This window comes from Betta splendens, chromosome 15 (assembly GCF_900634795.4).
Source record: "Betta splendens chromosome 15, fBetSpl5.4, whole genome shotgun sequence".
Lineage (NCBI taxonomy): Eukaryota > Metazoa > Chordata > Actinopteri > Anabantiformes > Osphronemidae > Betta > Betta splendens.
Genome location: NC_040895.2, coordinates 7,756,210 through 7,771,693, shown reverse-complemented (window position 1 = coordinate 7,771,693; position 15,484 = coordinate 7,756,210). Strand labels below are relative to the sequence as shown.

The 15,484-nt window shown below is 50.4% G+C and overlaps 2 protein-coding genes across 2 annotated transcripts; one reads left to right on the top strand and one right to left on the bottom strand.

Annotated features, from left to right (window-relative positions):
• Window positions 1-994: 994 nt before the first annotated feature.
• nid1a (nidogen 1a) lies at window positions 995-10,294 on the bottom strand. Its single transcript, XM_029127514.3, has 20 exons — window positions 10,001-10,294; window positions 8,676-8,978; window positions 8,367-8,596; window positions 7,981-8,273; window positions 7,765-7,905; window positions 7,430-7,681; window positions 7,024-7,224; window positions 6,693-6,926; window positions 6,384-6,521; window positions 5,811-5,939; window positions 5,593-5,736; window positions 4,643-4,762; window positions 4,132-4,359; window positions 3,869-4,041; window positions 3,251-3,377; window positions 2,988-3,159; window positions 2,754-2,911; window positions 2,562-2,685; window positions 1,925-2,037; window positions 995-1,550 (listed from the first exon to the last, which is right to left on the bottom strand). Exons 1-20 carry the CDS (start codon window positions 10,202-10,204, stop codon window positions 1,420-1,422), a joined length of 3,615 nt encoding a protein of 1,204 aa, XP_028983347.1. The 5' UTR covers window positions 10,205-10,294; the 3' UTR covers window positions 995-1,419.
• Window positions 10,295-12,025: 1,731 nt separating this feature from the next.
• gpr137ba (G protein-coupled receptor 137Ba) lies at window positions 12,026-15,316 on the top strand. Its single transcript, XM_029174977.3, has 7 exons — window positions 12,026-12,753; window positions 13,255-13,304; window positions 13,383-13,605; window positions 13,870-14,016; window positions 14,412-14,540; window positions 14,633-14,754; window positions 14,831-15,316. Exons 1-7 carry the CDS (start codon window positions 12,373-12,375, stop codon window positions 14,943-14,945), a joined length of 1,167 nt encoding a protein of 388 aa, XP_029030810.1. The 5' UTR covers window positions 12,026-12,372; the 3' UTR covers window positions 14,946-15,316.
• Window positions 15,317-15,484: the final 168 nt, after the last annotated feature.

Sequence of the window (15,484 nt, the reverse complement as noted above, 5' to 3'; positions counted from 1 at the left end):
TGCACCCTGTTGATACATTTATTTAAGTCATTAAAGCGATAATACTGGCCGCTATGGTGATAGGGAGTGAAACTTTAAATCTTTTGATTTTAAAGTATTAACCATACAAACAAATCAGTTTAGTAAACTAGCCTTTATTTGCACTTTTCCAATGATTCTCGATGTGAATACTCATTAGGCATTTTAAAATACTTCATTATAGCTGTGGGACTGTGTCAACATCAGGGGTTTACGAAAAGCCTCTTAACGCATCAATGACGTAGGGATGATGGTGATGATGTTGATGAAACCAGGCTTTGCAGCAGAAGAAGAAGCCCATCGAAAAAATTCATTACGCCAAGTCGTTTAACAACAAAGGTTTACTACTGACACCTACCGGTAGAAAACACACATGAAGCACATGTTATTAATATGCACCACTGTGTTCTACTGCTAATTACTGGGCATTGGGTATTAATATACTGCAGTTGTTATAATAGAACGTGGCATTTTAACCCTTTACATTGGTAGTGTGAGTTGTACACGGACATAATAGCAATAAAATACATTGCTAGAATACAAATAGGAGCAAAAACGTATAAACAAGTCACAAGTAGCTTCACTGCTACCAGGAGTTTTAAATGTTGATTCAGAACGATCACGAGGATTATCATCATATGATCGAAAGATATGACACACGACCCAGGACGGAAATGATCGAATTTAGCCGACACGCACATGGGCACATTGTGGCCGATTGTCGTCCTTGGAGCACGTTGTCATTTGAAAACTAATCAAAAAGAAGCTTAAACGTACATCGATCTGACCGTATCGTCCTGACCATACTTCAATCCTATTAAATACATCACTTCAGCGCGCACCTTGAGATTGGCCCGATTCCGACGGGCCGAGTGAGCCCGGAACGCACCACGCCATATATTTATACTGTAGTAACGCACTCATTCAAACACAAGATGTCGCTCTTACTGCACAGAAGCCACGGACACAGCAAAACAACATGGTAGAGCTTTTTTATTTTGTTGCCCAGCATGTAAACTCTTCCCACCAGCCTGTAAATGCATTTTTCTTCTGTTTCCCAATAAAACATATTGAATAATCCAAACATGTCACACAAATGTAAAGCTGGCTGACATGAGATGACAACATATTCGCTGGGATGGATTTCACATTAAATTCCATGTTCCTTGAGCATCCTTGAGTTTATGTGCACACGGGTAAGACGCCAACATAGTCGTGTTTATATTTACAAAATCTGAAAGAAACGTGCCGTTATAGGAAATGTAGATAAGGTTAAAAGAGCACATGAAGGCACAGTAAGTTCAACTCTGCGTTTCAGTGGCATGTTCAGCAGCTCTAGTTCAGTCACGCTGCGCGGCTCCTACGTCTGCTGTCAAACACCCAAACAGTGTCCCGTCCGTTTCAGTACCCGCTGTCTGTCTCCACGCAGCCCACGCCCACCGCGTTGGCGGGACACTTGCAGGAGCGCCCGGTCGGGGTCGCCAAACACAGGTGGGTGCAGCCCCCGTTGTTCACAGCGCAGTAGTTCTGTCCTGGAGGAAGGAGAAAGCATGCGAACGCTCGTTACTGCAGACCCCTCTGGGCATGTGCGGAAACCATCGCAGTGGTCGCGAGGAGCAGCAGGAAAAGGCCTCTCCGCTGTTTCATAAACAGATACAAACATTCTACACTTAAACGGAGCTCATAGGAACTCCAGATGTTGGAGGCCCCTCTGTCTTGACTCCACATTCCCTGGCTTTATGTATGCGCCTTATCTAAAAGGGAGGATGAGGCTCAAAGCCGAGGGAACCTACGACCGTTAAGGTTTGTAAACCGCCCCCGAAATTAGAGGGCAGAGGTCATGAAACAGATACATCTTGTACACTAGCTCCAAATAAACACATTCTTGGTGCCCTCTGTTTAATACCTGAAGGACATTGTGTGTAGGCTGTTGCAATGCCATATAGTTTGGTCCGTTTCTGAGGCTGGAACTCCTCCGACTCCTTCCCCGCATAGCGATCCACGGCAATCACAGCTCCCCTGTTGTAAAGACATGAGCGTTGGCCAATCTTGTTTTGGTTTTTTTTCAGCATCTCAAACCTTCAGCTCTGCTAATATCACACGGAGAAGCCGAGCAAGTCCTTCACAGTTGAAAAGAAATTGCAAGCAGCTGCCAGTCTTTAAGATGCCCCCCCCACACACACACACACAAAAATGGGCATCCCAACCCCCACTGTTTTGCAGCAGTTAACATACTGAACCAGCTGCATTGAAGGAAAGCGCCACAGCGTTCAAAGTGGAAATGTCTAAATATGGCAGAACATCAAGGGCTTGTGCTCAAGTGTGGGCAGCTTTTTGACCTCAGACCCAGAATTTCTTTCCTCCACCTTGACAGATCTGGGTTCTAAGCTGCACAGGGAGACACAAAGAGACTCTGCAAAACATCCTAAATGCTAAAAAAGGATTAAATACCTTTAAAATGTTTTTGTGCATTTATTAATTCAGTAAAAAGAAAAAAATATTTCTTCATTTAGAATAAAAAAGACTTTTTCCACAACTCCAACCTGCGCCAGTCGGTGTAGTAGATGCTGTTCCCGAAGGACGCCATTCCAAAAGGGTACTGGATCCCCTCCATGACCCGCCTGCGGTCGCCGCGATCGGGATGCACGCACTCTATTTTCTGTGTGCCTGCGGGCGAGAGGCTCCGTTCAGCGACCAGCGCGCAGGCGTCACCTCGCAGGCTGACGTGTGCTCACCTGCATCCGCCCAGCAAAGCAGAGAGCTGTGGGAGTCGTAGGTCAGACCGTTCGGGAGGCTGATACCATCCTTAACCAGCACCCGCCTGCCGGACCCGTCCATGTGAGCCGTCTCAATCTTGGGAGCCTCGCGGTTCCAGTCGGCCCAGTACAGCTTGCTGTTATAATGGGTTTGGACCCGGAGGTTATTAAACAAGCAGACTGGAGCACAGGGTCTATGTGAGCGTCACACACCCGTTGGGAGGATCGGTGACGATAGCGCGAGGGTTGACGAGGCCAGACTCTATGATGGTGCGACGCATCGACCCATCCAGCGAGGCCACCTCGATGCGGTCCTTCATGGAGTCGGTCCAGAACATGGTCCGCCCCAGGTGGTCGATGGCGATTCCCTCCGGACTTTCCAAGTCTGTGATTAGTTCACATTTCACACGTTATTTTCCTTTTGCACACGTAAAAACACACGAATGAGGAGCAGTCGGAAGAGCAGCAGCGCTGACCCGATCGGATCACCACCACCGGGTCTCCTCCCTGGATGCCGGCCTTGCTGATGGACGGAGACGAGATCTCGGTCCAGTACACCACTTTGTCCACGCAGTCGTAGGCCACCCCGATGATCACCTTCTCCTGCGGAGGGTTCAAGCGCATGTGTTTCGGGACATTAAGTTCTAGACATGAGTCCAGCTGCTCTGGAAAGCAGCGGAACAAGAATCATTCCAGCAACGTCTGCCTGGTGTTAGTAATTACTGTGATCGCCACCATGTGCGTTCAGACTTGAATGAAGCGAATAAAATCATAGCAGCAGAAAGCACATTTAGCTTCACCTTCATACTAATCTTACTTTCTACTTTTTCTTACTTTGCCTGGTATTTACATCCACATTTAACAAATGAAACTCTTTCTGCACCACATCACCCGAATTTTAAGTGAGCAGAACATGAACGTCAGATGTTTGTTCTAAACATGTTGCAATAATACACCAGTGGTTTCTGTCATCCAGTCTGAATTGAGAAATCCAGTTTAATTTAATCCAAGATAGAATATCTAAATATAAATACAAATAAAATGCTAAATATGAGAACATCCATATTAGATGTTAAAACCAACAAGCGACTCACAGGGAGATGGAGCACTGCCTTGGCCTGGTCCTTGTTCATACCATAATCTTCTAATGGGACGTGCTCTATTCTGCCGCTCTGAGAAAACAACAAGTGTGTTCCTGGAGGCACCGGGTGGACGTTGGGTCGAGGTGTGGGTCCAACGGGCGGCGGTTCAACGCTGTGATCCAAACCTGATTGATCAAATAGAGAAATTCTGAGAAAGAGTGGACACATTTTAGTGTTCTGCAGCGTGTGTGTGTGTGTGTGTGTGATTTACTCACACGTGGGTCCGGGGACGGGCCCAGAGCGGGTCCCAGGGATCTCCTGCCCGTTCTGGTCCACGCACCAGCAGTATCCTGAGCCGCCGTGGCACTGCATGGGTGCGTAGGCGCCGTAGTCGTCGCAGGTCGGGACGTACTGTCCAACCGGAGGCCGGGGCCCTCTCGGACCATAGTCGGTCCCGCCCACCAGACTTTCTCTGTGGATCTCGCACTGTGTTTTTGGCCGCTCTGCAGAGAAAATGAACAAATACATTCCAAGCTAAACACATTACAGAGTCAGTGACAACACTTATGTATATTTATATTTCCATTTGTCTGTAACTCCCACATTCCTTGTAAGACATAAAAAATTCCTGTTGAAGATGGAGAACAGGGTCCAGCTGGTGCCAATATACTGAGTTCACTTCCAAATTTTATAAACACTGTTCGAAATATAATAAATATAAAAAATATAAAATATAAAAAATAATCCCGCTTTCATTATTCTATTTCACAAAGCAGAAGCACTCACCTTGAGAGCAGTAGAACCCGTCGCCGTAGTAACCCGGCCTGCACTGGCAGGTGAACGATCCCTGAGTGTTATAGCACGCCGCGTCCTGGTGGCACCTGCCCGGCTGGCACTCGTCTACGTCTTGAGGTCAGATGGAGGAGGGTGAGCGAGAGGAGAGAGGAAGAAGTCATTATCATGGTATCTGGACGTCCATATCATGACCTTATAAGGTCTGTGCCCGAAGCTCATGGAGCCAGGCTAGAACGGAAACTACAAATGAATGTGATTGAGGACCCGCCAAAAACAGCTTCACACCAGCCCATGACCTCCACATATGAAATCCCCATCTGCTTTCCATGTTTCGCCGTTGAACCGTTGCAGATGTATTATGTAACCAAACTCACCTCCCCCGCTCCTGAGAACAGGGTTTAAAACCCTTACAATGGTCATAAAATCTGGGCTCACTGTGTTGAAGCATCAACTCATTGAGCTCCCAAGATTTAAAGATAAGGCCAAACATTTTCATTGCTAACTCATTTTCGTAATGTCTCATTATCTCATTTCCTCCACAACTGTCTGACAACATACTGAAGCTCATGTATGCAAACTGTTTTGGCAGGCATCCCTCTGAGCTCAGATTTCACATTCCCTGCACCACATGTCTGCAGTGTGACAGTTGGAAAGAAGATCTGTTAAATTGCTTAAACTGGTAAATGACGTTAAAATTAGTAGATCTAAAACATAATCTTAAATTGATTTTAAATATTGCATCTATTCATACTATAATTATATAACCGTATACTGTATAAAATGTCTATACACTGTAAATAATAAAATAAAGCTACAGACTAAAATAATATGTGGAAAAACTCTCCCATGAGTTTTATTTTACTGGATCCAGTCTATCTACAACCTGAGAGCAGTTTATTTATGCGGTGAACCAATCCAAGTATTTAGCATCTGTGCGGTACCTTGACAGATTCTGCCGTCTCCCACGAACCCTGGCAGGCAGGAGCAGATGTAGGACGAGCCTCCGGTGTAGCTGCACAGGGCGCGCCCAGGAATGTCACAGGTGTGAGAGCCGTCTTCACAGGCATCCACGGGCCGCTTCACCTCTGAGGAGGAGCACATACACACTCATAAAGAAATAAATCCCCTCCATTATACCTCCATAAGATGGACCGCTTACCAACACAGGTCCTCCCATCACTGCTGAACTGATATCCCTCTTCACATTCACAGCGGAACGTCCCAGGCTGGTTGTTGCAGATCGCATGAAAGCCACAGGTCTGCGGATTTTCTCTGCACTCATCAATGTCTGTCACAAAACAAGATGGGGGTGAGATGCCCCGCGATACGGAACCCAGCGCTAGCTCTTAAGTCTGAGTTTGAGGCTTTAAAGTCTGGATGGATATCGGACGTCGGGGGATTAGAGACGAGAGCTTATGTTTCTTGATTACGCATGCTTCCAGATAGCATCTGTCTGACACGCTTCCGCCTTATTCCTGCTGTGCCCCAGAGCTCTTCCTGTCCCGTCTGTGGGAATCAGGACCACACTGGATAGGTCAGACTGGTCCGGGAGTGCGGGGCGCTTTGTTTATCTCGAGGAACTCCCTCGTCTAATTGGGGAGATTGCGCACTTCCCCAGGAAGGAGCGCTTTGCTTGGGAGTGAAAGAAGCTGCAATGCTCACTTTATAATTACAAACAATGGAAGCGTTTTTGTAAAAATAATAATACTAGCTTTTATTCTGCCGTTCTTACCATAACATATGCGGCCATCGCCGTTGAAGCCAGCAGCGCATTGGCAGGTGAACTGGTTTCCCTCTCCGGCCCGGCACACGGCGTTGGTGTCACAGCCGTGCCTCCCCGTGAAACACGGGTTCTCCTCCGGCTGCCCCCCTGACGACAGAAGGCGCGGGACAACGTCCACCATCAACTTGTGCGATTCACCACAGAAAGCATCCGCATTTGTCACCACGCAAAAGAACTCAGGATGTGCAGTACTGCATTGGGAAGGAAACGCGGGCCATAAACAGGAAGACAAAAAAAAAAACAGGTCTGTGCGCTCACCGTTGATGTCCCCGATCTTGTTGCTCACGGCGTAGCGGATGAGCTGGTCGTTAGCGTCGTACAGAACGAAGACCTGGTCCACGCTGAGCATCTGGGTGGGTTTCACCTCCCTGGAGGACTCGTCGTGCTGGCAGCTCTGGAAGCTGATGCTCTGACGCCACTGGTACGTCCGGGTGTCGGTGGAGCCGTCGGGGAGGTTCACCGCGTAGTCCCGGGTGGAGGACGACGTAATCACTGGACGATAAAGCAAGTAAGCAACAAGCTGCTATCCTCAGGCTTGACTAAGTGTCCTTATATTACCAAAGCAGAAACGCCCGAAGGCTTTTCTTACAGTTGTTGCTGTACTGGTAGATCTCAGAGTAAGGATCGATCTGCACCGTGGAACCCTGAGGCACCTCGGGGACGCGGCCCTGCAGGCTGGTGCTCACGGTCAGGTGGTCGTGCTCGTCGATGCCTTTGAACTCCTGCGTGATGGTCAGCTTCTCGTTGCCAGGCAGAAAGGTCACCTCAGCCTTCCGCGTGAACTCCCCCCCTTCGAGACGGAGCACAGGGAAGCGAAGGTCAACGCCCAATGAAAGCGTGAGGGGACTCCAGCTGGACACGGTGAGCGAAAGCGCAGCTGCGCTCGTAGCGGCGCTAGCACTCAGGATTTATGTTTCCTGAACCTCCCCGTGTTTTTGCCATTCTCCAACAGAAACGGTTGGAAATCTGGACAAGGCATTTCATCATTTCCTCACCAATGATGCTGAAGCCATTCTTGAAGCCCGGCTGCTCCAGCGCGAACGCCCACCCGATCACACCTCCGAGGGCGGAGAGGGGCTGCAGCGAGGGCCCCACGGAGGCCGGGATGTCACTGATGGCCACGTAGGAGCGCCCATCGTTCACCACGACATACGAGTGGAGGTCGTTGCCCCCGAAATCGACTGGGGAAGGGGAGTTACCCACAAACACTCTCCCGTTGACTTTACCGTTCATCCTTTGGGGCTTTCCTGTAGAACCAAACCAAAGCGAAGTTAGCCGGAGCGACCTGACCTCACGCATGTACCTGAATCCTCTAGGAGCCCAGTCGTACCCTCCGCCACACACTGTAGCCCGTTCCCGTAGAAGCCGGGCCTGCAGTGACAGCAGAATCCGTTGAAGTAGTCCTTGCAGTCAGAGAACTGGGAACACTTGTTCCTGTTGTTCGCACACGTCCCGAAGTTGTACGAGAACACTAAAGACAGGAAGGAGCGCGGTGAGAAGCGAGGCGGGAGCTGACGGATGAAGTAACGACAGAACCCGCGCTCACCGTTTACTTTTATATCCGGCTGGTCCACCTGTATCACCTGTGGGTTGTCAGGCTGGTACTGAACGGGCTGAGCGTCGATGTCTCCGGCCTCTGTCTCATACTGAGGATACGTGACTTGCTGTCCGTCGCCGTGCACGGGCCTCCCGGGCTCCGGGAACTCCTCGCGCCCGTCGGGCTGAGACTCTGGAGCCTCTGGAGGCAGCTCGGTGACCTCCCCCGGCACCACGTTTTCAAAATTGGACGAGATCCCGATCTCATACACCCAGACGCCGCGCAGGCCCGAGTTGGTCTCCCTACGTGAGGGGAAAGAGTGGAATCATGGATATAAATCATTATTCATGATGATCATGAATCATAAAGCTGTGTGGACTCTCACTGGGACCTACTCTGCCAAAGCTCTGACGGACTCCTCGTCATCAGTCGTGGTGCGGTAGTATTGGCCGTTTCTATATCCGAAAAAGATATAGCGGACCGGACCCTGGTTGAATCCAGCGTGCATGACCGCGCTGCTGCCCCCCACAGGCGTGGAGGAGAACTGAATACCATCTCTAGGGTACAGGACAATGGCATAGGACGAAGTCTTCAGAGAGGCGATAACCAGCTGGAAGGTGTTCCTCTGTGTGGCAGAACATCAACAAAGGGTCTGAAGAACCTGCTCCACTGCGAATCACTGACCGCCATGATGCTCTGCTCACCTTCTTCACTATGCTGTCGCCTCTGCTCTGGGGCTCGTGGGGGGCCACGTCGGCCCAGGTGACCACCACAGCGTGGGTGGGACTGACCTCGTCGTCCCGGGGGAAGGCCCGGTGGACGTGCTCGGCCGCTCGGCGCAGGAGGTCCGGGCTGGAGTCGCGGCGGAAGAAGACCTTCCCCACGCCGTCGCCCGTGTCCAGGTCCCCTTGCAGAGCGGCGATCATGCCGAAACCCGGGGGCATGTCGCTGAGATAGCCGGACTCGTCCGTGGGCTCTGCTGTGGCGATGAAGCCGTTGGTGTTGATCTGGAATGAAAAATATGGAAAATATGATTATTTATTTATTATTATTATTATTCCCTATTCATTAGTCTCAGCTGCTACGCCCCAAAGTTAACAGGGGGGGGGTTAACAGTACTTATGGAACACTCAACACTCGTAAAACAGTAAAAAAACACCGTTCAGACTGTGTCAAACACACACACAAGCTGCTCAGGGGACTCCTCTACTTCCTGAACAGGGGAAAACACCATTCCTGGCCCGGTTCGCCCCGTTTCCTGTCCTTGCCCCAGACAGCCCCAAGATTGCGCACTAATCTTCATTACAGACGCTTCCTGCCAGAATGGGGGACGAGGCTGGGGGGAGATGATCAGATTGTGATTTCGCGGACGCAGTCCGCAGACACGGGGGGAGGCGGAGACGTCCGCGCACCAGCGGTCAGACGGATTAGATACACGTAACGTCTAACGGTTCCCCTGCAGCGCACGAACGGGTCCGTGGAGACGCTCACAGGGGAAAAAAACAAGTAGGACCATTATGACCGCAGTGGACAAATATGTTGGTGGTGGGTGGTGGAGATCTGTTGGAAAAGCTCCCTCCGCTGACTGTTACAACTTGGACATGGAGATCATGCATCTGTCACAACTTTTGCCTCTTTACATTTTTTCTTACATTTTCCTCTTCCCGTGCATTTTTAAGTGAACGTGTCTCGGTCGGCTCAGTAACAGATGTTTGGGATGAGTTGAGTAACACTTCCCAAGTACTTTGTTCTTTGGCTGATCAAATCAGTGGAACTGAGAAGTGGCCTCTTAGCGGCGCGCGCGCACACGTACACGCTGATTGTTTGATTAGTAAATCAATATTTACAAATACTCCAGGCAGAAAACGTTCCTGTCTGAAAGATATTTTGCAATTTCCGGCTATTGTTTAAGTTTGTGCCCCGTTTTCAACTTTCTGGGTCGTGCGCAATTGCGCAAGTTCGACCGCGGAGCCCCACGCGTTTATGTCCAATTGACCGCGCTTTGGAACCAACGTGTGAATTTACTTACAAAAATGCTGTCGAAGGTACCATCATAAAAAAACACCGGGCTGTCCAGTTGAAGCTGCTGCGTCTGGTCGTTCCCCGGTTCCAGTAACTGATCCCCGGCGCTCGGACCGAAGGGAAAAAGGTCATCCCGCGTTATGCTCTGCGCCGAGAGCACAAAACCGAGAAAACACGCGCAGACGAGCCGTCCCCGCTCGTGCCAGCCCATTGTTCGCGTTCCGTTGTCCTGAGCGCTCCTGCCTGTCCACGCCGGGCTCGAGAGAGGAGTGTCGCACGGGCGCGACGGCTCGGCTCAGACTGCGCGAGAGGTGGAGCTTTCGTGCGACCGCGAGCGCCGGAGAGAAGCGAGGCGCTGCTTTTGCGCCAGTTTGGCACGTTTTAACGTATCTGCTTGGAGAAAAAGTCGTTGAACGCAGACGAGAAGCAGTGGACACAGTTTCACGTCAATACACTGTTTTTGATGGTCCAGATATAATAATACAGGGGCCACAGTGAGGGAGGTCCTCGGAGGGCCAACACTGGAACTGTATTACAGTTTGGATAGGGGCCAAAGGGGCCATCGGAGCCCATTATGTAAAGGACAATATCGCAGAGCACCGTAGCATACTCTAATCATTTGAGGCATGCCGCTGCAGCTATCTGACTCCGCTCCACGCTGGGATAATGAGGGGCGCATGCGGTTCAAGCTGGAGCAGTTTCTGCCCCACTGGTCAAACATCATCGTTATTTGGTCCATTTATCGGCGCAGCTCCGTCGTCGTGCCAGGATGTTACTGCACCTTTGCCCTGGAGCATTTTGGCCTGTGCCAAGGTTTGGATCCCGCAATTTAGGGATGTGAGCGGCTGCTTCATATTTTCATTAAAGATGGTCGTTACCGTGCGTTGTGGATTATTTTGATTGGGGGACAGTGAATTCCTGACAATCTATGGGGAGATTAGTAGGTCCTGCTGTAACAGGGTCTATCCTGTGTGTATTTACATCAGCCTATAGTTTACACCGGGGCTCTTGCGCCCCCTGGTGCCGATACAGTATTCCCTTTTGGGAACTGATGAGTTCTCTGGCTACACCTATAATCTTGAGTACTGTAGTATATTAGCGGAAAAACTTCGAATTAAATCATACTGTGTTATGGCTGCAAGTTGATCAATTATGACTTCGTTTATACTATAATAACAGAAATGTCACATTTTTTGCAGCTTTTTCCTAAAAGCTCAACAGAATGAATGGAAGTGTTGTTGTATTGGATTGAATTGGTCTCATATTGTAGACACATTTTGAAGTCTTAGAGAGCGAGAATGTTCATTGTATTGTTAAAATTGTGAATGTGACTTATGTTACTTTAGGCAATCAGTAGTTTTTAGAGCCTGAGAACTGTTTTAAATCATGTTGAACTGGACTGTTGGCAGCCAAGAGGGGACCAGTATGTAGCAGCGTGTGGTCCCTGTGTGAGATTAATGAACCACAGGGGTCAAAGGTGAAATATGAGACCCTGGTCTGCAGCCTTCCTCATCTTCACATGCCCCGTGAAGCTCAACGAACCAACCATACCAAACCGCTGGTGCAGATCTGATGCAGATGTGATAGACTCCATGTTGGGATTCCTGAGCACCTTGAACATAAAGTAACGTTTTACTGCATGTGGAGCTGCCTCAGGCCACAGAAGATTATTATGTGTCTCATCCACATGACTTTAAAATTTTAATGCAAAGCCTGGAACAATAAGTGGGGGATGTGGCCTGACGGAAAGATGCTTTCCACAGGCAGAGTGCAGGAGGATTTACGTAGAACCAGTGTTTTGGAAACTTTACCTACAATTAAAATTAAACAAATTATTGTATTTTGCTTCTCGAGTTTAGGGATTAAATAGTGAGTGAAGTTACTTCTGTAGCTGTAAATCTTGTAAAGAGCCGCACACACCCACAGCAGAATCAAAGCCATTTAGCAGCTGGACCGGCCTCTTGGGACCGGTGCTGCGGTGGGAAGTCCCATCGCGGGGTTAAAGGTACAGCAGCGTGCGTCAGCTGATGCGTAGCGTTGCGTAATGAAGGGGGCGGAGGCTGCTCCTCAGCAGCCAGCTCCCGTGTGCGGCTCCGCGCAGCTTCCTGCCGCTGCCGGTGCCGACGTGCAGCGTCCTCATCGCCGGTCATGCGCGCCGCCCTCGGGCCGTCCGTCAGTCCGCGGCCGGAACCTCGCCCGCTCCGCTCCTCCTGACAGCCCCGTCCCGCAGATCTGCCGCGCTCCCGCATCGCCTTCTTCCGGGAGAGAGTGTCGCGCGGCTTCGCGAAACCCACGGTCGCGGGCGGCGAGCACCGGCAGAGGACCCCCCCCCCCCCCACGCGCCCGTCCGCCCGCCGCCCCCCTGCGGCCTGGCACAGCATGGAGGCCCCGGTGCAGGAGACGCGGACGCCGCCGATGGACGAGCCCGCGCCGCTGCCCACGCTGAGCCCGGCCGTGCCTCCCTACGTCACGCTGGGCCTGACGGTGGTCTACACCGTGTTCTACTCGCTGCTCTTCGTCTTCGTCTACGCGCAGCTCTGGCTGGTGCTGCGGTACCGGCACAAGCGCTTCAGCTACCAGACCGTGTTCCTGTTCCTGTGCCTGCTGTGGTCGGCGCTGCGCACCGTGCTCTTCTCCTTCTACTTCAGGAACTTCGTGACAGCCAACACTCTGGGACCCTTTCCCTTCTGGCTGCTCTACTGCTTCCCCGTCTGCCTCCAGTTCTTCACGCTCAGCCTCATGAACCTCTACTTTGCGCAGGTGAGACTCCGGCGCTGCCTTCATCTTATCAGCGGCTCATTGACTAGAACAGAGGTCTGCCCTGATTCTATCATCGTTCTATGATTGATCATTCGGATGTTTGATCTTCAGTGATGTCGGGACGTATTTAAAGGCTAATTATAATCCAATTAACACACAGACACCTAATTGGTTACACGTTCAGGGAGATAATGACGATATTACCTCGTACCGTCACAGTGAGAGGCAGTGACTCATTCCTTCATCACTTTATATAATCCAGGTACCAAATAATAGCTCCTCTGACCTATACTTAGTTTATTTTTAGCGTAATCCTCTTGTGCTGATTTGAGTCACGGTTGACAGAGCGTTACATGTAGCACGGATCCCATGCAAAGTTCTCTGCTGGGAGCTTCCTGTTTCCAGGCAATGTGTTTTTCAGCCGAGCTTGAAAACGGAAGTGAAAATGCCCTGACTAAACAGCGTGACACATTTGCACGATGCGCCCTTCTCTTGTGACAGGTCGTCTTTAAGGCCAAGTCAAAGTACGCGCCAGAGCTTCTGAGATACAGGTAAGACACTCGGAAGGATCCACCTCCATCCAGCTTGTTGTTTTTTTCCTAAAGCGCCTCTTGTTTGTGCCCGCGCAGGCTCCCGCTGTACCTGCTCTTCCTGTTCATCAGCCTGGTGTTTTTAGCCGTGAACCTGGTATGTGCCCTGCTGGTGAGGATGTCGTCGGCAGAGGCCCGCGCCGTGGTGCTGGTGAGGGTCGCCATCAACGACACGCTCTTCGTGCTGTGCGCCGTCTCGCTGTCCGTGTGTCTGTACAAGATCGCCAAGATGTCGCTGGCCAACATCTACCTGGAGTCCAAGGTGGGAGGAACCTGTCATGGCTTCATAGTAGCATGTGTGGCTGGTGTCCACGAGTGTTGTGTCTTGTGGTAAGATGCACATAAATCACCCATCAATCCTCTAAAATCCTGGTGCATTCGTGTCCTACTGTATGATGCATTCACTTGCATCACGTACAGCTCAGTGCTCCTCTTGTGCCACGCTGACCAACAATGGGACAAACTGCAGCAGGAACTAACAAACAAGCATGTTTAATATTAAATACTGTGTGCACCTTCTCTGCAGGGGACCTCGGTGTGCCAGGTGACCGCCATAGGAGCCACCGTCATCCTCCTGTATTTGTCCAGGGCCTGCTACAATCTGGTCGTCCTGGCGCTCTCAAACAAGAGCATTAACTCCTTCGACTATGACTGGTACAATGTTTCTGACCAGGTAAAGCCACAGAGCCCAAGGTGTCAAGATGCCTATTCGTTTTCATGAAGACGACTAAAGGCCTTCTGCCATTTCTTTTTGTCAGTTCAGTGGAATGAAATGTTTTTTGCCCTCAGCCAAGTAGCTCAGATGTATAAAGTCTGGAAATAGGGTAACAAGTAGTCTGACCCATTTCCACAGCCGCCTCCCAGACCTGGCACTGACCCTTTCCCAAACAATGCTAAGCTCAGCTGACCGGCTGTTGACTTTGGCTTCAATTTGCACCTTAACTCTTCACAAGAAACTGAATACAAGCATTTTTCCAAAGTGTCCGACGGAGCCGCTCGTGGCTTTGACGGTGAATGTGCAGCTGTTGCAGTGCTGAGCTGGACCCAGCGTGCTGTGCTTCCCTCCAGGCAGACCTCCAGTCCACTCTGGGCGACGCGGGCTACATCGTCTTCGGGGTGATCCTGTTCGTGTGGGAGCTGCTGCCCACCTCCCTCGTGGTGTTCTTTTTCCGGGTTCGGCAGCCGAACCTCGACAGGGTGAGCCGGCGGCGCCGTCGTCGCCCTCGTCGCGTGCTGGCGTTGCGTCACCGCGACGGCTGCCTTACGTTTGCCCCGGTCTCCCCCCGCAGGGCGGCTCGGTGCTTCCGGGACACGTCTTCTCCTCCAGGGGTTATTTCTTCGACAACCCGCGGCGCTACGACAGCGACGACGACCTGGCGTGGAGCGTCATGCCCCAGAACATCCAGGCCAGGTAAACGCTTGACCCGCGGAGCGCGAACGGGCGCAGGAATGGGACAGTTACGTGGCATTTTCCTCCTCTTCTCCAGTCTGGCCGCTGACAGTTACGAGTGGGGGAGCCAAAGCAGCGGCATCGGCGCCTACATCGGAGGGGACGAAGGCTACCACATCCCTCCTCCACCAGAGGAGCTCAGCCACTACTAACTACGGCTCAGGGGACTCTCCGCCTCTGGCTTCTAATTTTTATTTTGCACAGTATCTCTGTTACTGACAAAGGAGCGCGGACTGAATGACGTCTCCTACTTTTCCACTTTGTCTAAAGAAGAACTAACACTTTTGGCCAGTACATGTAGGTCTGACAGACGTTTGCACACTTTTTGTACAAAGTAACGATCTAATCAGCCTCTATAAACCATTTCCCAGTGTATAGTTTATTCTGAATGTTACTTAATATATATTCTAGACCTTTGTAATATGTATTGTTTTATGCACTATCTATGGAAAACATTCCTTTTCATACAGATCTGTTTATATAGAGATGTACCATTCATTCATATTAAAACGAGTGAAACAAACAGTGCTTATTTTAATTTAACATGCAATAACATACGATGCCTTTTGTGTATTAGTGTAGCCAGAGCACCCACAACTGCTACATCTGTGTAACAAGGCAATAGCCATAATATAGAATCTACAATAAATGTACAACCTCCTGGTTTAAACAGCAAAGGAGTCTATGAAAG